The 20,171-nt window shown below is 41.0% G+C and overlaps 1 protein-coding gene across 5 annotated transcripts in view; it reads left to right on the top strand.

The window, feature by feature from the left end:
* Window positions 1-20,171, top strand: part of ZAP70 (zeta chain of T cell receptor associated protein kinase 70) — a 39,382-nt gene that overhangs the window by 12,334 nt on the left and 6,877 nt on the right. For 2 of the 5 annotated variants that reach the window (XM_074301140.1, XM_074301151.1), the window contains exons 3-11: window positions 13,394-13,457; window positions 13,564-13,988; window positions 14,223-14,383; window positions 16,092-16,230; window positions 16,461-16,548; window positions 16,745-16,785; window positions 17,096-17,141; window positions 17,881-18,079; window positions 19,113-19,319. In XM_074301140.1, coding sequence (XP_074157241.1) covers window positions 13,587-13,988; window positions 14,223-14,383; window positions 16,092-16,230; window positions 16,461-16,548; window positions 16,745-16,785; window positions 17,096-17,141; window positions 17,881-18,079; window positions 19,113-19,319 — 1,283 coding nt within the window. In that variant the 5' untranslated portion in view covers window positions 13,394-13,457; window positions 13,564-13,586. Of the gene's footprint in view, window positions 1-13,378; window positions 13,458-13,563; window positions 13,989-14,222; window positions 14,384-16,091; window positions 16,231-16,460; window positions 16,549-16,744; window positions 16,786-17,095; window positions 17,142-17,880; window positions 18,080-19,112; window positions 19,320-20,171 lie in introns of all 5 variants that reach the window. The other 3 variants (XM_074301178.1, XM_074301169.1, XM_074301161.1) reach the window with 2 other exon arrangements.

Genomic DNA, 20,171 nt, shown 5'->3' with positions numbered 1-20,171 from the left:
GGACAGCAAATCAGCCAGACTGAGTGGCCCATAGAGCACATGAAGGAAAGTCAGTCAACAAGCATTCATTATCTGTTATTTCCTGCAGCTAGATGGTGCAGTGGAGAAAGTACTTGGACTTGGAGTTAGAAAGATCTAAGTCTTAATTCTGCCTCAGATACAAGGATTGTGAAAGGACTTTAAATGCCAAGAGAAGATTTTGATTCTAGAAACAATAGAGAGCCATTGCTTCTTCTTGAACAGAGGAGTGACATAGGTTTATATTTTGGGAATAGTATGGAGAGTGTCTCTTCCTCTTTCTCTGTTTCTCTCCCTCTCTGTCTCTGTCTGTCTGTCTCTCCCTCCCCCTCTTTTGATGTGCATGTGGAGAAAAAGAGAAAGAATGAAATGTTATGGAGATAGAATCATTAAGACTTGGCAACTGCTTGGATGTGGGGAGTGAAAGGGAGAGAAGAGTTTAGGGATAACTTGAAGATGCTGAAACCTAATTACCTGGAAGGATGATAGTGCCTTCAATGAAAATAGGAAAGCTCAGAAAAAGAGTGAATTTTGGGCAAAGATAGTACTGTTTTGGATTATGTTGACTTGGAAATATCTAATGATTGAGTAGTGATGAGAGACAGGGTTGAATATAAATCTGGGATATATAGAGCTGATGAGGTTGCCAAATGAGAAAACAGAGAAAAGAGAAGAAAACTCAGGAGAGAGCCCCGGGAGAGACTCAAAATGAGAGGGTACAGCACAGATAATCCCTGAAGTCTAAGAAGGAACACTGGCTCATGGAGAAGACTTAACAAGGTCATAAAAATGCAGAGAGGAAAGAGTATATTCAGGAAAGAGAGGATAATCAAGTGTCAAATGCGTAAGAGCCAAGATGAATGAAAACTACAAAAAGGTCCTTGGTTTTTTGTTGTTTTTGTTTTTGTTTTTGTTTTTGTTTTTGTTTTTGTTTTGTTTTGTTTTGTTTTGTTTTGTTTTGTTTTTTACAATTATGAGATCATTAGTAGTCCCAGTTTGTTCCAAAGAATAGGGGAGAAAATTTATTTCATTGAAGAGGTGATGTAGATCATTAATAACTCTTAGACTTGGTTAAAGTGTTGATTAGTTTTACTGAATTTTTTCTTTGCCTTTTCTTTCTTCTTTTTGGAGAAGCAATTGGAATTAAGTGACTTGCCCAGTTTCATACAGCTAATATGTATCAAGTATCTAAGGATGGAGTTGAATTAACCTGACTCCAGGGTCAGTATTCTATCCACTGCACTACCTACCTTCTCCACTTTGCTTTTTAAACATTTTTTATAATTACAAAAGATGACTTGCTAGTTTGGGGAAATAGAAGAAACATATTTGGAAATAAAGATTATATAAAAACAAAAGATAGTAAAAGATTAAAAAAATATGGTTTAAAGAATGTTTGGCAGCTTTGGAAAGAAAAGTTTCAGTTGAATGATGAGGGTAGAAACCAGACCACAAGAGGTTGTAAAGTGAGTGAGAGTAGAGGAAGAAGAGACCACAAGTACAGATAGTGCATTTTTTAGGAGTTTGATTATGAAAAGGAAAAAAAATGCAGGGGTAAGTAGTTGAGTCAAGTGAGGGTTTTTCTTTTCTTTCTTTTTTGTTTTGTTGTTTCATTTTATTTACTTTTAATATCTTTTTATTTTTCCAAATACATGGAAAGATAATTTTTAACATTTATTTTTGCAAAACTTTGCCTTCCAAATTTTTTCTTCCCCTCCCTCTCTAAACAGCAAGCAATCCAATATAGGTTAAACATGTGCAGTTCTTCTAAACATACTTCCATATTCATCATTCTGTGCAAGAAAAATAAGATCAAAAGTAAAAAACACACACACACACACACAAAAAGGCAAGCAAATAAACAAACAACAACAAAGATAAAAAATGCTGTGCTTTGATTCACATTCAGTCTCCACAGTTCTCTCTCTGGATGCATATGGCTCTTTTCATCACATCTGTAGGAATTGCTTTGAATCACCCCATTGTTGAAAAGAGCCAAGTCCATCCACATTTTTTTTGGTAGCCATCAGACAGGGAATGACTGAAGATTAGAGAGAGGGGTGCAATTTAAAGGTGGAGGGAATGGGATCTAGGATACAAGTAGAGGAATTGCTCTGAGTTTTTCATCTGTAAAATTATGGATTGGCCAGATCTCCCAAATTTTTGGTAGTTCTCAATCATCAGAACATTATAGAATCATGGAGCTCAAACTTCTCATTTTACAGATGGGAAAACTGAGGTCCAGAAAGCTCTTAAATGCAGTCTCATGCTTTAGCTGGTAAATATTTAAGTAAAACCTAAACACTACAAAATCCTTTGCTTTCCCCTTAATAGTTAAAAATGTTGAAAAGTCAAGTGAGAGAAATACAGTCAAGAATAATATTTCATAATAGTTCACATACAAAAACATCCTTCCTGTCTACTTATGGTCAGTATCATCTCCCTCCTCCCTGACCACAGATCAGCAAAAAACAACCCTGTGGGTATGAGGTGTGTGTGTTTGTGTGTGTATATTTAGCCCAAGGCACTTTCCAAATGGAAACTCTGCCCAGTATTGCCACCATTTGAGTACTTTTCTGCCCAAGTCAGCCAGGCAAACTTCTTAAACTTTTTCTACTCTTGATCCCTTTTTGCCCCAATTTTTTTTATGTGATTCTTGGTATGTAGGTATATAAAATAGGTATAGGAGTCAAACATTTACTGATGATAGATCAGAATTTTGCAACCCCCACATTCAGATATGTGAACATCCTATGGGGTCACAAGTCATAGTTTTAGAAGCTTTGAGCTAGAGGAGCAGAGAGAGAGGACTCTGCCTCCCCAAACATTGAATTCAGTCTCCATCAGGCCGGCCGCTGTTTTGATGGAGCACAGCTGGCCTGGATGTGAAGCAGCTTCGAAAGGAGGAGCCAAATTGTCTGGGCTAAACTGAGCTCTGTAATGAAGCTGTGTACCTATAACTTATATTGGGAATAAACTAGACAGTTTAGGCTTTGAAATATCTTAACACTGTGGTAAAATAGTTTTTTTACACTCTAAACAGCTGTCGGGGACTGCCTGTGAAGAACTAAGCCTGCCTCCAGCCCACCCCAACCCCCACTTAGCCCAGCCAGCTGTTTCTGGTTAAACATTTGCTTCAGGCCTGTAGGCCCTGCTCACTCTGGAACCATTTAGCAGCAGGCAAAGGCAGAATGAAAGAAGCAAGCATTGGGCTGACTGCCTGTCTCAGGGATCATGTCCCCCTCGACCTTGATCCCACCCTGAATCTGCCTATCTTGTCCCGACAGCTGTCTCCTTATGATGACAGGATACATGAAGGGCTTTGAGCAAATGATTCCCAGGACCTTAATTTCTGCACCTATTGTATCCCAGGAATATGCTCAGCCTGCTTCTTTCCTCCCCTACCCCCCAACAAAAGGTCTCAACCTGAGAAAGCTCAGCAGATTCTCAGGCTGCCGAGAGTTTCGTCTTAGCTCAATTTCAAGGTCAAACTGGGAGATCAAACCATTGATTCTCAAACTGCAAGTAAGCAAGGCATTGTTGGAATTCCCCTTGTGCATTCCTGCCTCCAGAGTTCAGCAGCTCAGCTGGCACCTCTCCCCTTGGACCCCTCCCGCCCACACCCCTGGGGAAGGTGCCAGAAACAGATCAAGAACAGATCAGTGGGTTGTCTGACTCCCAAAAAGAACATGGGACATCAGAGCTGGGGGAGAACTTAGAATATAGAATGTTAATAATGATGGAAAGGAACATGGAGTGTCAGGGACAGAAGGGCCGTTAGAACATAGAACATAGAGTGTCTGACCTGAGAGGGGCTTTAGAATAGGGTATGTCAGACCTGGAAAGGGACTTTAGAACGTGGGATGTCAGACCTGGAAGGGGACTTTAGAACATGGAATATCAGAGATGGAAGGGACTTTAGAACATGAAATGTCAGTTAGAGAACACCTTGTTCAAACTTCATTTTATAGATGGGATAACTAACACCCAGAGAAGGACAGTGGCTTGCCAAGATCACACAGCAAAATGGTGACAGAGCTTGATCTAGAACCTAAACTTCCTGTTTACCAGGCTTGGGCTTCTTTTCATTAAATGAGACTGCCTCTACACTGCTCCATTGAAAAGTGTTAAGGATGCTCTCATTTAGGATTACCTAATTCCTCTCCTATTTTTAGAGGTGTAATGAAAACCACCTTGGATTTAAAGTCAAAATCCTTGGGCAGAATCCTTCTGTGACCTTGGTGCAAGTCAGTTCTTTACTCTGAGACTCTTTTGCACTTGTAAATTAATAATAACCATAATATAATACTTATATTGCCTCCCTCTCCAGGATTTTGAGGATGAAAGGACTTGCCTTAAAGTACCATATAAATATTGCTCATTCTGTCTAAAATTAGGGAGTTTGTACTGGTTACTCTCAAAGGTCCCTCTCTGAATCCACAACCTATTCAGAGGGCAACCCCAGAGCTTCTGAGTGCTGGGTGGGGTGGAGGGGATGGTGCCAAGGGAGGTAGTGATCAGAAGTAAATTGGATTGGTCCTTGGGCAAGGGAAGAGACTAGGGCTCCACTTTCCAATCTAACTCAGTTCCATTCAACAAATACTTAATAAACACTTTCTGTGTGCTAGACCCTCTGCTAAGAGCTGATGATACAATGAAGAAAGAAGGGAGAGAGGGGGAGAGAAAGAGAGAAAGAGGGAGAGAGGAACAAAGGAAGGAAAGAAAGAAAGAAAGAAAGAAAGAAAGAAAGAAAGAAAGAAAGAAAGAAAGAAAGAAAATAAGGAAAAAAGAAAGGAAGGGAGGAAAGGATGGAAGGAGAAAAGAAGGAAAGAAAGGGAGGGAGGAAAAAAGAAAGATGGTAAGGAAAGAAGGAAAAATGAAAGAAGGAAGGATAGGAAAGAAGAAAGAAAAAAAGTAAAAGCATGGTGCCTACCTTTAATTGCTTTACAAACTGATTGAGGGGAGAGCATGTAAACAATTGTGTACATACAAGATATACATATACATATATATGTATGTGTACACACATATATATACCCATATATTTTACACACATATATCATATTCATGACATATATGATTACACATGTTAGGTGGAAGGGTAAAGTATTAATATATAAAAAACTGAAAAGGTAAATTAGAACTAGAGGGTACTAATCCAGAAATACAAACCAAAAAACAAACAAATAAATAAATAAACTAGGGATAATCCCTACTTTCAGGAAGCTTCCATTCAACTGAGTGAATACAAAGTTACTTGTACAAAATTAGGTGAATACAAAGTAGATAGAGAGAAATACAAAGTAATTGCAACAAGTAGGGGTGGTAGAAGTCAGGAAAGGTTCCACAAAGGAGATGGCACTTGAGTGTTCAAAGAAAAATTGATTTTTTAGACCTGTAAAGAGCCTCAGAAGGCATTGAATCTAGTACCTTCATCATCATGGTGATGGCTAGAGAGTTTAAGAGGCAGAGGAGAAAAGGGAAGAGGAGGAGGACATTTCAAACCTGAGGAATCTTCTGAGCAAAAGGACCAAGTAAGGCATGTGATGGCTTGTGGTGAGCCAGGACCACGATATAGGCCAGTTTGACTGGACAGAAAGTCCAAGAACGGCAATCAATGAAATTATGCTGCAAAGATAGGAGGGAGCCAGATTGTGGAGAACCTTATTCTTGATTGTTTTTTTTTTTTTTTGTTTGTTTGTTTTTGTTTTTTTGTTGCTGTTGTTTTTCCCCCCTTTTTTTACAATGTTTTTCTAGGCAGAAAAACTAATCCTAACTAAAATAACCTAGGTGAGAAGTGATAAGGTGTTGGCTATACAAATGGAGAGAAAGGGCCAAATGGAAGGCATGATCAGGAATTTAGAAGAGTAAGACTTAGGTAACCAATTGGGTAGCTGAAAATCATAGATTTAGAGCTGCAAGGGATCATCAAGGTAATTAATTTCAATATCCTCATTATACATACAAGGAAACTAAGGCCCAAAGAAACCCACATACAAGGAATAAGTGACAATTCCTGGGCAGTCTTACTACGAGGGAGGATTTGAAGAAAAGGGAAGGATATGTATTGTTGGTTGGCAAAACCCGGCCTGGCCAGTGAAGAAGCTCTTGTCAGGTTAATTCAAGAGTTCCTGACAGCCAGTCCAATAATAGACTTGTATTTGGACTTAGTGAGCATGGGGAAAAAAGCCTAAAGAGGCTACTGGCTCATGGAGGGAGGTTATGTTAGTCAATAGGTAATCAGGTTCTGGAAGGGCCAAGAGATTCATAAGCTGTCATCTTGGTTCATGATTCACTAAGAGCTTAGATTTTCTTCTTAAGCCAAGGGCCCCAAGGCTTCAGGCTCTCTACTTTATGAGCTTCCTCTCACTGGGTACTGAGGACAGTCTCCTTATAAAGTTAGCAACCGGATCCAAGTCTGGCAAATTGACATGCTTAAAGACCCTTGAAAGTGATCTCCATGTTAGAACAGGGCTTGTCCAGAGAAGCCCAGGTTATATGAGTGGCAATGTGGAAGGCCTTGGACTCTTGACTCTAAGATGTGGTTCAAACCCCATCGCACACACTTCCTGGCTACATGACATTGAACAAACCACTTAAATTCTTAGTGTCTCAGTTTTCTCATCCGTAAAAGAAAAGGATGATTAAGTAACTCAGCTATAAGTCTAGAAGTCAAATGCAGCATTAAGATTTTTATTTCTATTGTACATGGCAACAACAAGATTATATGATGATCAATTCCGATGAATGTAACTCTTTCCAACAATGAGATGATTGAGGCCAGTTCCAGTGATCTTGTGATGAAGAGAGATGTCTACATCCAGAGAGAGGACTGTGGTATCTGAATGTAAATCACAACATAATGTTCTCACTCTTTTTGTTGTTGTTCACTTGCATTTTGTTTTCTTACTCATTTTCTTTCCTTTTTGATCTGATTTTCCTTGTGCAGTAAGAGAATTGTATAAATATGTTTACACATATTGGATTTAACATATATTTTAACTTGTATAACATATATCAGATTGTTTGTCACCTAGGGGAAGGGGTGGGGGGAAGAAGAGAAAATCTGAAACGCAAGACTATGCAAAAGTTAATATTGAAAAATTATCCATGCATATGTTTTGAAAATAAAAAGCTTAAAAAAAAAAAGAAAAAAGAAAGAAAAGTAAAAAAAAAATTTATTTCTATCTTTCCTTGGTTTAATGGTTCTATTCATCCTTAGAGATAGACAAAGTCTCCTATCTCTCTCTCTCACTGAGCAAATCCCACCTTCCCTTGTCTACCTTCTTTCTCTTCAGCCAATTTGATTTAGATATTTGTTAGCTTCCCAGATGTGGACAATATTTCATGATCCTCTCCTAGGCTAGTTTCTTTCTCTTAATGAGAAATTAAAGGGGGGGGGGAACTCCCATTCCCCAACTCCACATGGCTCATTCTTATCTAATCAACTGTTATATTGAATCCCATCCCCAAAGAAATTCCTCAGGATTGGAGATAGTAATGAGGAAGATAAGGATGACATTGTACAATTGATTATATGTCTAGGTTGGTACTTGAGCTTGAACTCCTAAACCCAATAAGTCATAGAATATTAGATGGAGATCTTGAAAGGGCTTATCTAGTGTGTGGCTACAAGAAGCAATTGTTACACGCTGGTAAAAACCAACTTGGCCGATGGCAAAACCAAGTTAAGGGTAACTGACAGGCCTCAAATCCATTGGTGATTCAGGGGGATTACTACCGCAAGCATATAATTATTTCCTCTAGTGCAATGAGCAGATGAGACAATTTGCTCCAGTGGCCATGAAGGCAGCTTAAGTAGACACTGGAGGGCCTTAGAGCTTGGTCAGATGTTGAAGATGACAAGTATCACAGTATCCTGGATCATCATTAATCATCTTAACTTTTGTGTTGCCATTGGACCTTGATGACTCAGGAAGAGAGAGTGAGGTTGATGACTTTTCATAACTGCCTCACTTAAATTCATTTCACAAGTCAAGATAGTAACCTATGGGAGCAGCTAGTTGGTGTAGTGGATAGAGCACCAACCCTGAAGTCATCAGGACCTGAGTTCAAATGTGACCTCAGACACTTAACACTTCCTGTCTGTGTGACCCTGGGCAAGTCACTTAACCCCAATTGCCTCAGGAAAAAAAATTTGATATAACCCCATAATGTCATTGGTTCTCTTCCTAAACGTAAGATGAACAACAGCCCACTCCCATCCTTTTACAGAAGAAGAGATGAGACGTAAACAAGCAAAATGATGTTTCTGAATAGTTACTAAGGTTCAGAGCTGAGATTAGAATTGAAGTGTGCTTTCTCCCAAACTAGCAGTGTTCCCAGTTTACTGCACTCCTTCTCAGCCCAAAGTCCACAAATGTTGAAGGTAGTCATTCCTAGGCTGCTGCTGCCTCCGATCATGCAGTACCTTTTGATTCTCAGAGTTGGGAAATATGTGGAATGAAGTAGGAAGGTCAGCGCACCAACCTCCTTAACCACCAACCCTGGGCTTTTAAATTTTTTTAGTGTCTCAGAATCCTTGACAGATTAATAAAGCTTAGAGACCCCTTTTCAGCCTTTCACATTTACAGAAAATAAATGTGAGACAGCTAATTAATTGGTGTAGTGGATAGAACACCAGCCCTGAAGTCAGGAGAACATGAGTTGGAATCAGACCTCACACAATTAACACTTCCTGGCTGGGTGACCAGGGACAAGTTACTTAACTTCAATTGCCTCAGCAATATATATATATATATATATATATATATATATATATATATATATATATATATATATATATATATATATGTATATGTATTTGTTTACATATATATACATATACATACACACATATATACATACATACATATATATGTACATATATATATGTAATGCACAGAATTATAAAGAAAACCAATTATGTTGAAATACAGTTAGGAAAATATTTTTCAAAGTTCATGGACCCTGGGGTTAAGGACCCCTCCAACCAAGCAGTTATTCAATCACTCAAAAAAAAAAAAATATATATATTTTTGAGTTGCCATGCATATAAAGAATACATGTCTCCAGGGCTGGGGTAGAGCAAGGTGGAGGAAATGGAGATCTAGGGCTTAGGAGAAAGAGGGGAGTCACTGAGGTAAAATAGAAAAAAGAGATGCAATTGGAATCAGAAAGCCTGGATTCAAATTGCAGCTCTCATACCAGCCCAGGTAATTGAATGAGAAAACATACTGGATGCTGCTAGTGGTGGTGAAGATGAAGGTAGGCAAGTTAATTTACTTGTCTAGGCCTCAGTTTCCTCATCAGAATCGAGAAAGAACTATCAATCTGTCAATCCTTTCCGTGTCTGGGCCAGGTGAGGTTTCCCATGTTGTAAGTTTATTTTTAAAAAATAATAGCTTTTCAAAATAACTATATGGACATATATACATATATCGTATTTAGAATATACTTTAACATATTTGACATGTATTGGTCTACCTGCCATCTGGGGGAGGGGGTGGAGAGAAGGAGGGGAAAAATTGGAACAAAAGGTTTTGCAACTGCCAATGCTGAAAAATTACCCATGCATATATCTTGTAAATAAAAAGGTATAATAATAATAAAATAATAGATTTTTGTTTTTAAATGTATGCAAAATTTTATTTTCTTACTCATTTTCTATCCTTTTTTTATCTGATTTTTCTTATTCAGCAAGATAAATGTATAAATATGTTTACATACATTGGCTTTAACATATATTTTATTGTTATATGGGAGCTTGCCATATAGCTTGCCATCTAAAGAAGAAGATGGGGAGAAGAGGGGAAAATTTGGAACACAAGGCTATGCATGAGTCAATGTTGAAAAATTATCCATCTATATGTTTTGACCATAAAAAGCTTTAATAAAAAATATGCCAAGATATTCAACCTTGCAAAATCTTAAAATTTATTATAGAAAGGGAATGTTATATAGTATATAGAGAATCATCTGGGAGTCAGAAGGATTTAGGTTGAAGCCTGTGTAGCCCTGGCAATACCACCAAACCTCTCAGGTCTCCAGGAAACTTTTTAGAATTTAGAGTTGGATTAGAGAATATCTAATATAAAGGTTTCTCACCCTTTTATGCCAGGCACCTTTTGGGCAGTCTGGCTCCTCAGAATAATCGTTCTAAATGCATAAAATATATGGGATTTTAAAGGAAACCCATTATATCAAAATAAAGATGTAATTTTTTTCTCCATCCAAACCCCTTCATCCTATTAAGGAGCAAAACAGAGGTTCAGAAAGGAAGATATTTGTTCAAGGTCATTCAGCCACTAACAGTCAGAGTCTAGCATGATGGGAATGAATGAAAACATTTATTTACTGAGCACTTATTCTGTACCAATCATTAGTGTATGGAAAGTCAAGTTCTTGACCAGTATCAGTGCAGGGAATTTTACACATAGAGATACTGAACTTCCATTCAGCAAATTTTTTTCATTAGGGCTTCAGGAAAAACAATGGGCAGACATCAAATTAATAATAGTAATAAGAATAGCATTTATAAAGTGCTTTCCAGATACCTCATTTTATCCTCACCAGGAGGTAAGTGCTATTATTACCACCCATTTCCTCCATTTTACAAAGAAAGAAACAGGTGGGCATAGATTAAGTGATTAGCCTAGGGTCACACTAATCCAGGACTAGTAAGGGTCTGAGATATGATTTGAATTCAGTTCTTCCTGGCTCCAACTTCCATACTTTATTTATAGCAACTAAATTCTACAATTGTATCATTATTATTATAACATAGCTCTGCCCTCAAGGGGTCTCTGTTCTGAGGGCAGTGAGATACAAACCATTAGTCTTGGGAATAGAAATGTAAATAGAACCAAACTCCAAAATTGGTTAATTCTTCATTTCTATGAGTAGAACAGAACAGAGATACTAGGTTGACATCAGAAGATGCCCAACCTGGGCAACATGACATAGTGGGGCCTTGGACCAGGGGGCTTGGATTACAATCCTTGCTAGTAGTATGACTGACCCAGGGCAAAATGATTAACCTTATAAGCTTTATTGCTTCTCATACAGTAAGCACTTAATAAATGCTTATTATCTCTTGACAGTGGTTTTCTTTTTCTGTAAAAGGAAGATAATGCTTGCATTACCTATCTTGCAAAATTATTATGAGGAAAGTGAGTTATAGGGCTGATTGGACCTCTTTTTATTTTAAACTCCCTCAAGCTCTGGTGATGGTAGTAAAAGTGGGTGAAGTAATTGAAAGAGGCATGAGTTAAATGAGGCAGCAATTGGGGGGCAGACATAGTGGTACCAACTTGTTTGGAAAGTGGATGGGGAAGGCTTTGAGATTTAACAGCAGAACCCAATCTGACAGGTTGGGGCTCAGGACATGATTAAGCATGTACAGGTTGTAGGAAGTTATACATGGAAGCCTCTGTTAGTCCTTAGTGGGAGCACAATAGAAGGGCTGCCAGTAAATGTTGAACTGGGAACTGGATTAGAGAGATGGTTGATGTGATGGATGCAAATCAATAAAGTGGGGTAGGCAGGAGTCAAAGCCCAGAGTTTGGGATAAACACAATGTAGAGAGTATCTGGCAAGTAGAAAATGCTTAATAAATGCTGACTATTTGAAATGACCAATGAAGAATAGGAGAAATAAGGATAAGGCAAGGTCTTCAATGTGGAGTATTGAATGCAAGGAAACTGATCTACAGGCTGGAATTTTTTCCTCTACTTTTTTTAATCCTCTCCAAAAATGGGAAGCTGGAAAAAAACTTCAGAGATCAATTAGTTTTCTTATGGCTACAAAACATTGGGGACCACAAGGGTCAGGATCAGAGATCCTCTTGCCTCTGTCCAGCTCCTTCTTCATTCCTAGGCTGTTAATCCTAAACCTAAATGCATACCTCCCAACTCCTGACTCTAATCCTAACCCTAACTGTCCCTTTTGGTCCCATCAACTTTTCCCACTCTGATCTGCACTCTGGCCCTGATCTCTCCTTTTCCTCAACTCATCTCCTTTCTCTTTTCTTTTCCTCTGCTTCTTCCTTTTCTTTTGCTCCTCTTCTCTCTCCACTTTTCCCCCTTTCTTTGTTTTTGTTCTCTCTTACTATCTCTTTCCCAACAATCTCCTTCTCCACTCTCTTGTATTCTTTTTTCCTTCCCCATTACCCTCCTCTTCTCCATCCTTTTTTTCCTTGGCTTCAGAGCACTCCTCCCTCTCTCTCCATCTGGTTCCAACTCCACTCCAGTCCCTTCCGCCTGGCCCGATTGGAGGCCCCAGGCGCCTACTGGGTAAGGGGCTTGACAAGCACTGCTGACAATTTCCTGCCACAGTATCCGGCCACCAGTTCTGCTGGGGTTGTGGGCCCCCTCTCCTGCTCTCCACTCCTCAACTCCTCCCTCCTCTTCCGGCCTCCTTCCTCTCCTTCCTCCCACCGCATCCTTTCTCCTTCCTGCCTCCCCCAGCTTCCTCCCCTTAAGCTCCTCCTCTCATTCCTCTTTCATCTTCCCCCCTCCTCTTTCCTCATTGCTGCCATCATCAATCAAATCCTTCAAAAAGCCTTTATTGAGCTCTATCTGTGTGCCCCCATAGGGTTTCAAGGAAACAACTCAGGTGTAATAGAGACACCCCTGGGTGTTGATCTGTTTAGCTGTGACTGATTCCCCTTTTTGCCACTCACTTATTAAGTAACATTAGGCTATTCAGCTCTATTTATGTCCTCAATTTCTTTCTCTGTAAAACGGAGTAACTAATCTCCCCTCTCTGCTGACTATCTTTTCACAGTATTATGGGAGATGTAAAAATGATTATAAAACATTGAGTTTGAACTGTGAAGGAGAGTTCAGTGTATTAGCACATTGCCCTACCATACTTGGAAAATTGTATTTAATTCTGGGAGCAATATTTTAGGGAGAACAGGGTTTTTTTTTTGTTTTGTTTTTGTTTTTATCCTTTGCATGAAAGGATCAGTTGGAAAAACTTAGCCTACAGAAAAGAAGGACTGAGGGAAATCAAGGGAGATGTTTGATACCTTTCTGCAAGCATTTGAAGAGCTGTCCTGTGGAAGAACAATTAGACTGGCTGTGTTTAGCCCTAGAAGGCAGAATCAAAACAATGGAAGGTGGAAGGAATCATATTTCAACACAGTGTAATAATAATAATAATAATAAGAGTCTAAATCTAAAAGTGTAATAGAATCAAAGCCTAAATATAAAAATATACGGACTACCTTGGGAGGCAAGCACAGGCTTTCCCCCCCTAGGAAGTTATCTTTCTGGGGCAGAAAGATGTCCACCATCTTGCAGATGTTGGAGAGGAGATGCTGGTCAGGTGTGAGTGGGACTTTATAGCCTCTAAGGTCTTTCTTTTTCAGCTCTGAAATTCTGAAATTGGAGAAGGCTGGGGCCAGCATGGGGGCTGGGTACTCAAGTAACTAGGTAAGAGGGAACATAAGGAGTTAAGGTAGAACCTCCTGGGGAGATGGGCAAGGCCAGGATGGATGCAGAGGCTGACAAAACTTATTTGGATTACCCCTTATGACAGGTTGTACTCTCAGGGAGTCCACGATGCCAGATGCAGCTGCCCACCTGCCCTTCTTCTATGGGAGCATCTCGAGAGCAGAGGCAGAGGAGCACCTGAAACTGGCAGGTATGTCAGATGGGCTCTTCCTGCTGCGCCAGTGCCTCCGTAGCCTTGGGGGCTATGTTCTCTCACTGGTATATGACTTGCACTTCCACCATTACCCCATTGAGCGTCAGCTGAATGGCACCTATGCCATTGCTGGAGGCAAGCCTCATTGTGGTCCAGCGGAGCTCTGCGAGTTCTACTCCAAGGATGCTGATGGCCTCCCCTGTCCCCTGCGTAAGCCTTGTAACCGGCCCAGTGGTATGGAGCCCCAACCAGGAGTCTTTGACAGTCTTCGAGAGACCATGGTTCGAGACTATGTGCGCCAGACCTGGAAACTAGAGGTACGGCCCAGGCAGGGGATGCTTAGGAGTCTGTCAGAAGATTGACTGGGAGGGGTCCAGGTAGAGTGGAAGATTGGGTGTCCCTGAGGAAGTTAGCTCTCAGTGCTTCAGTTTTTTTTACCCCTTTTCCCTTGCACTATTTACCTCACAGGGTTCCTTTGTGAACCTTAAAGCACTGGAGAAATGAAGGCTGTTATTCTTCCTCATGGGCACTCTCACCCTATCCCTCCCCAGGGTGATGCCCTTGAGCAGGCCATTATCAGCCAGGCCCCCCAGGTAGAGAAGCTCATTGCCACCACAGCCCATGAGAGGATGCCCTGGTACCACAGCTCCATCTCCAGAGAGGAAGCAGAGCGTAAACTCTACTCAGGCTCCCAGCATGATGGCAAGTTTTTGTAAGTGGGGCAGGTGGGTGGCAGTGTATAATATGTGTGTGTGTGTGTGTGTGTGTGTGTGTATGTGTGTGTGTGTGTGTGTGTGTGTGAATGGTTACTAGTAGGTGACACACATGAGTGTTTTCATAATATTGTCTGTTTGAGTACACACTCAATTGAAACTGAAACCACATTAAAAAGCCTGATTGGCTTTCTGGTTTGAATGTGAAAAGAATTCTGGTGTCCTGGACACTATTGGGCACATATTTTGGAAGTTAAAACTGAGATGTATCTATAACTGTCAATCAATAAGCATTTATTAATCACCTCCATAGTAAGTGCTATGTGGTAAATGTAAAGGAACTATTGGATGCCCATTTTAAGCCACAAAGTTCAGAATAAAGCTCTCATTTTTAAGGCTGTCTGAAGGGATTCCTCTTCTTTTCTTTAAGGGAGAATTGAAAAGTTATTATTTAACTGATTAAAAATATTGGCTGATGTTTATGCTTATTAAAAGTGTTTAAAAATAGCTCTACATTAAGCCTTTGCCACAGGCTTATCTCAGGATTTTTCCTGGGAAGAAAGGGTATCAACCTTTCTTGCTTCACTGCTTCTCCCTTCCTGACTCTCTAGCAGTGCCATTAGCAAAAACTTCAGTGGAACCAAAAACCTTTGATATAGCTTTCAGTAAGAATCCTAAGCTTTATGTTAAAGCCCTTTTATACAACCAATTCAACACTAGAAGGACCTTAATTGTACCAATTGTGGCAAAAATTTTGTTGCAATTTTATTTTAAAATATTAATTTTCATATTAAAAATTGCACAGCAACAATTGACCTGGCTTGGTCCTTTAGGACATTCTTACATTCTAGTCCTTCTGGCAAGGTTGTATGTTGTGAAGGGTGCTATTTACATATAATCCTTGTGTATAGTTAGTGACCATGAGATATCCAGATGTGACTGACTGTTTGTGAATGTGTTTGTATGTATTTACTTGGGAGAATGTGTTTGTGCTTACTTGTGATCAGGAGTGAATGGCTTTCTTAGATAGAATGTGTAGAGTATCAATTGGCCCATGAGCACATTTGGATGTTTGCTTCTACTGAGAGAAGGGGAAACATATTGACCCATGTTTGTTTGCCTGGGAGCATTGCTTTCTGTGGCAGGATTTGCCTGTGAGTGAGATACTCTGGAGAAAGGAAGTTGTACCAAAACAAGAACAAGGTTCAAATCCTGACTGATGCTTATTTCCTATGTATCTTTGGGCAAACTACTTTATCTTTCTGGTCCTCAGTTTCCCCCTCAGCAAAATGGAGAAAATGACCTCAGTGTGGCCTCTGTGTATGATCCTTTGATCCTCTGAGGGAATGGAGGTGAAGCTATCAGGCTTCCCACCCTCTCCCTCTGCCTGCTTCCATCAGGACTCAGTAGATTGGGTGGATTGCTCTCAGCCCCACAGAGGCACTGGATACTCACTGGCCACAGCTATTTTTACCTCCTCCAGGGAGAAGTACCAAATTCTCACTTGGTTATTTTTTCTTTCTGTGTAAAGTTGGGCAAACAGCCTTGCTGAGCCTCAGTTTTCCTCAATTATAAAATGGCGGTGGGATGATCTCTGGGAAACCTTCCTGCCTTACATTGTTGATCCTGGCACAGGCAGGGCGTGTTGTGCTTTGGGCACCAGGGACCCTGAGACTTCTTATTTTCCTTTTCCACCTCTCACTGTAGGCTCAGGCCCAGGAAGGAGCAAGGCAGCTATGCTTTATCCCTCATCTATGGCAAGACTGTCTACCACTACCTCATTAACCAGGACAAGTCTGGCAAGTACTGCATTCCTGAGGGCACAAAGTTTGACACCTTGTGGCAGGTGAGTATACCAGACCCTGTTCACATTTTACCTTTGGACCCTTCCCACTAATCACTCAGACTCCTAGCTCCCATTTCTATCCATTACTTGCACTCCATTCATGGACTCTTCCTCCCTTTGAGACACCCTGAAAAGGATCCTGGTCCCATCACCCTCTACCAGGACTCCAGTGGAGGTGTGGGCCTTTCCTTCTAGTCCTTATGCCTTTACCTTCCTTCTCTCCCTGCCAGCTGGTGGAGTATTTGAAGCTGAAGGCAGACGGGCTTATCTACTGCCTAAAAGAGATTTGTCCTAATGCCAATGCTTCTACTGCTGCTGGTAAGGAACATGGGGCTGGGGCTGGGATTTGAGCTAGGATTGGGATGGGAACTCAGAACTGGGCTTAGCTGTGGAGCTGGAGTAAGTCTAGCACCCATAATGGGTTCAGAGCCAGATCAGAGGAGACAGGACAGAGCTTAGATCTCTCCAAGGTATTTCATTGATCCTCTTTGCTTCAATTCAATTGTCTTTCTAGTGGTTGCTGCTCCCACGCTTCCAGTCCATCCTTCCATGCCTGTAAGTCTGGTCTCTGGGATTAGGGAAGCAGGGGTTTTGTCCCTGGGAGGAATTGGAAGGGGTGTTCTAAGAATAGTAGTGGGAGCCCCAGTCTATCTTCCAGGACCCTGCTGTTGCTAAGCTGACTAGGGTCTAGGTCTCATAGAAAGAGGATAGATGGAGTTGGGATGGGTAGATGGGGTGGTTCTTGGGGAAAGGCATTTTCAGGGATCAAGCTCCCCAGAAAGGCTGGGGGGATGTGCCCCTTTCCTCATGAGGCACTAGGAAGTCACTTGCTGGTTGATCACTCCTATGTACCTCTGGTCCCTAGAGAAGGAATGACACCCTCAACTCTGATGGATATACCCCTGAGCCAGGTGAGTCTTGGTGCCAGAAGAATAAAGAATCCATACTGTCTGTATGCTCTTTAAAGGAGAGTTTTGGGGATCTGTGTTCTAGAAGTTGAAGCGTTGCCCTCAGGGAGAGAGGCTACATTTGTTCTGATAGGCATGGGTTAGAGATGGAGTGGGGGAGAAAATTGCAGAATCAGTTTTAGGATCCATAGAAGGAAAGATATCCTAACACTCATTCCCAAAGTGGAATAGCTTCCATGGGAGATAGTGAGCTCATCCCTGGAAGTCTTCAAGTAGAGTCTTGTGATGGAGGTTGTGGATGGGGGGTATATGTGGAATTCCTGCTCAAGTTCAGGTTTAATTAGATCAAGGTTTCTTTCATTTCTTTGTATTCTGCACCTTAAGGCCATCTGTCTGGGGAAACCAATGGATCTCTTAGAATCATGTTTTTAAAAACATAAAAATTCCCTAAAATCACAAAGGAAACTATTTCTGTTAAAATAGAATTCACTAAAATATCGATAAAAGTCAGCTTACAGAACCCAGGCCTAGAGCCTTTGGAGATCCTCCTGGTCAGGCAGAGGTCTTAAAGTATCCCCAGAGAGTAGTTGGGAGGCAGGACCTCTGAACTTCCCAATGACATCTCAAACCCTAGACCCATGTTTACCAAGGCAACATTGGGCTGGGGGTGGAGGGCAGCGGGTAATCTCCTAAGCCTCAGGTACTGAGTAGTACCCTTCCCCTTTCCTCTCTTGTGTGGCAGCTCGTCTGAGCAAGAGTCAAGGGGAGAAGTCTCGGGTCCTGCCCATGGACACCAGCGTGTATGAGAGTCCCTACAGTGACCCCGAGGAGCTCAAGGAAAAGAAACTCTTTCTGAAAAGAGAGAATCTGATTATCGATGAGGTGGAGCTGGGCTCAGGAAATTTTGGCTGCGTGCGCAAGGGAGTCTATAAGATGAGGAAGTAAGAAGAAGGCAGGAGAGAATTATTGGGTCCTAGAGTTGTGGGCTGAGAGTTGGAGGAACTCCAGAGACAATCTGGTAGACCAGCCTCCCCTCATGGGACAGATAGTGTATTAGTAAACCGAGGTCTAACTCAAATGGCTTTTCCAAGGTCACACTATCAATAAGTAGGGGGGATTTGAACTGAGATCCACTGAGGCTAGAGCTGGTACTCTTTAGAGAAGGCAGTGCAATGTGCTTTACTTGGAGTCAGGAAGGCTCTCTGTGAGTACAAATTTGACCTTGGATACATACTAGCTGTGAAACTCTGGGCAGGTCACTTAACCACTTTCTGCCTCAGTTTCCTCAACTCTAAAATGTGGTTAATAACAACACCTATCTGATAGGGTTGTTGTGAGAATAAAATGAGGTAATATTTGTGACAATTACTAGCTGTGAGACCCTGGGAAGGTTGCTTAACCACTCTCTGTCTCAGTTTCCTCAGCTTTAAAGTGGGGATAATAATAACTCTATTCTGATATGGTTGTTGTGAGAATAAAATGAGATGATATTTGTAGCACTTACTAGCTGTAGATCACCTAATTATTCTCTGCCTCAGTTTCCTCAACTCTAAAATGGGGATAATAACAGCACCTACCTGATAGGGTTGTTGTACAGATAGAATGAGATAATATTTCTACAGCATTTAGCACATTGCCTGCTACATAGTTGGTGCTTAATAAATGCTTATTTTCTTCCCTGCCTTCCTCTCCTTTTGTTACACTTTGCTAGGTGATGGAGGTTAGATAGTCTGAATCCATGATGAGTGTTTGAGAGCCAAGAGCCTTGGAGTCTTGATTCATGTGACCTTAGGAACATCTCTCCCCTTTTTCTGGTCTCACTTTCCCTCTTTGAATAATGACTAGATTCTATTCTATTTGAGGACCTTGGAGCTGGGGGAGTTTGGATAGGGAGGATGGGGTCTAATGGGAAGTCAGGGAAGTGATAGGACCACAACAGCCTCAGTGACCTTAGCCCATTTGTGTCCTGGACAGGAAGCAGATTGATGTGGCCATCAAGGTGCTTAAGAGCGCCAATGAAAAGGCAGAGAAGGAAGAGATGATGAAGGAGGCCCAGATCATGCACCAACTGGACAACCCCTACATTGTGCGAATCATCGGTGTGTGCAAGGCCGAGGCCCTCATGCTGGTCATGGAGATGGCCATTGCGGGGCCTCTAAACAAGTTCTTGTCTGCCAAGAAGTAAGTGGAGAGGGGGGCTGAGTGTGTTCATGCATAGATGCATGGACACACACACACAGACACACAGTCACACACATAAGCTCACATACAAACACTCCCTCTCATGGATGCACATTCTGCTTCCCATATATATAATGAGTCACTCCCCTTTTTCACTGCAGAATCCTTTTCTCATAGCTGGTCCTGAAGAGCAGCTGGGCCAAGTTTAATTGTTCTGATTTGACAGATGGGGAACCTGAGTCTTGAGAAGTGAAGGACTTGCCCAGGGACACATAGATCTTAGAAAGGATCTGAATTCAGGCATACTATCGAGGCTAAAACATTGCCTTTCATATTCATGCACATATTCCTCTATGTGTATGTCTTTATATATACATAAATACACAGATGCAAATACATGTATGCATATGTATATGTTTATACACACATATATTTATGGACACACAAATGTGTTCATATATTCATGGGTGCACATATATGTTTATACATACACACGTACATATGTATAGGTTTGTGGATATATTGCACACACATATGTACAATATATGTACACAAAATACATACCAATGCATAGGATATATGTATATGCATGTATACATGCATACACACATATTTCTCCTTTGAGTATAGAGGGTGTTTTGTAAATATTAGTTGAACGAATAGGAATGAGAATGCATGTACACACTAATATTCATGTATATCTATATTTGTTTGGACAAGCATAGATATGCACATATGTGCACATGCTATGTGCATATACACACATTTACATGTGTGCACACACACTGGTATGTAAGCACTTGCTACCTGGTGCACTCTCACTGTCCCACTTGCATTGTATATCCAACCTCC

Source organism: Sminthopsis crassicaudata, chromosome 1, assembly GCF_048593235.1.
Source record: "Sminthopsis crassicaudata isolate SCR6 chromosome 1, ASM4859323v1, whole genome shotgun sequence".
NCBI lineage: Eukaryota > Metazoa > Chordata > Mammalia > Dasyuromorphia > Dasyuridae > Sminthopsis > Sminthopsis crassicaudata.
This window is presented reverse-complemented; position numbering and strand designations above follow the sequence as displayed.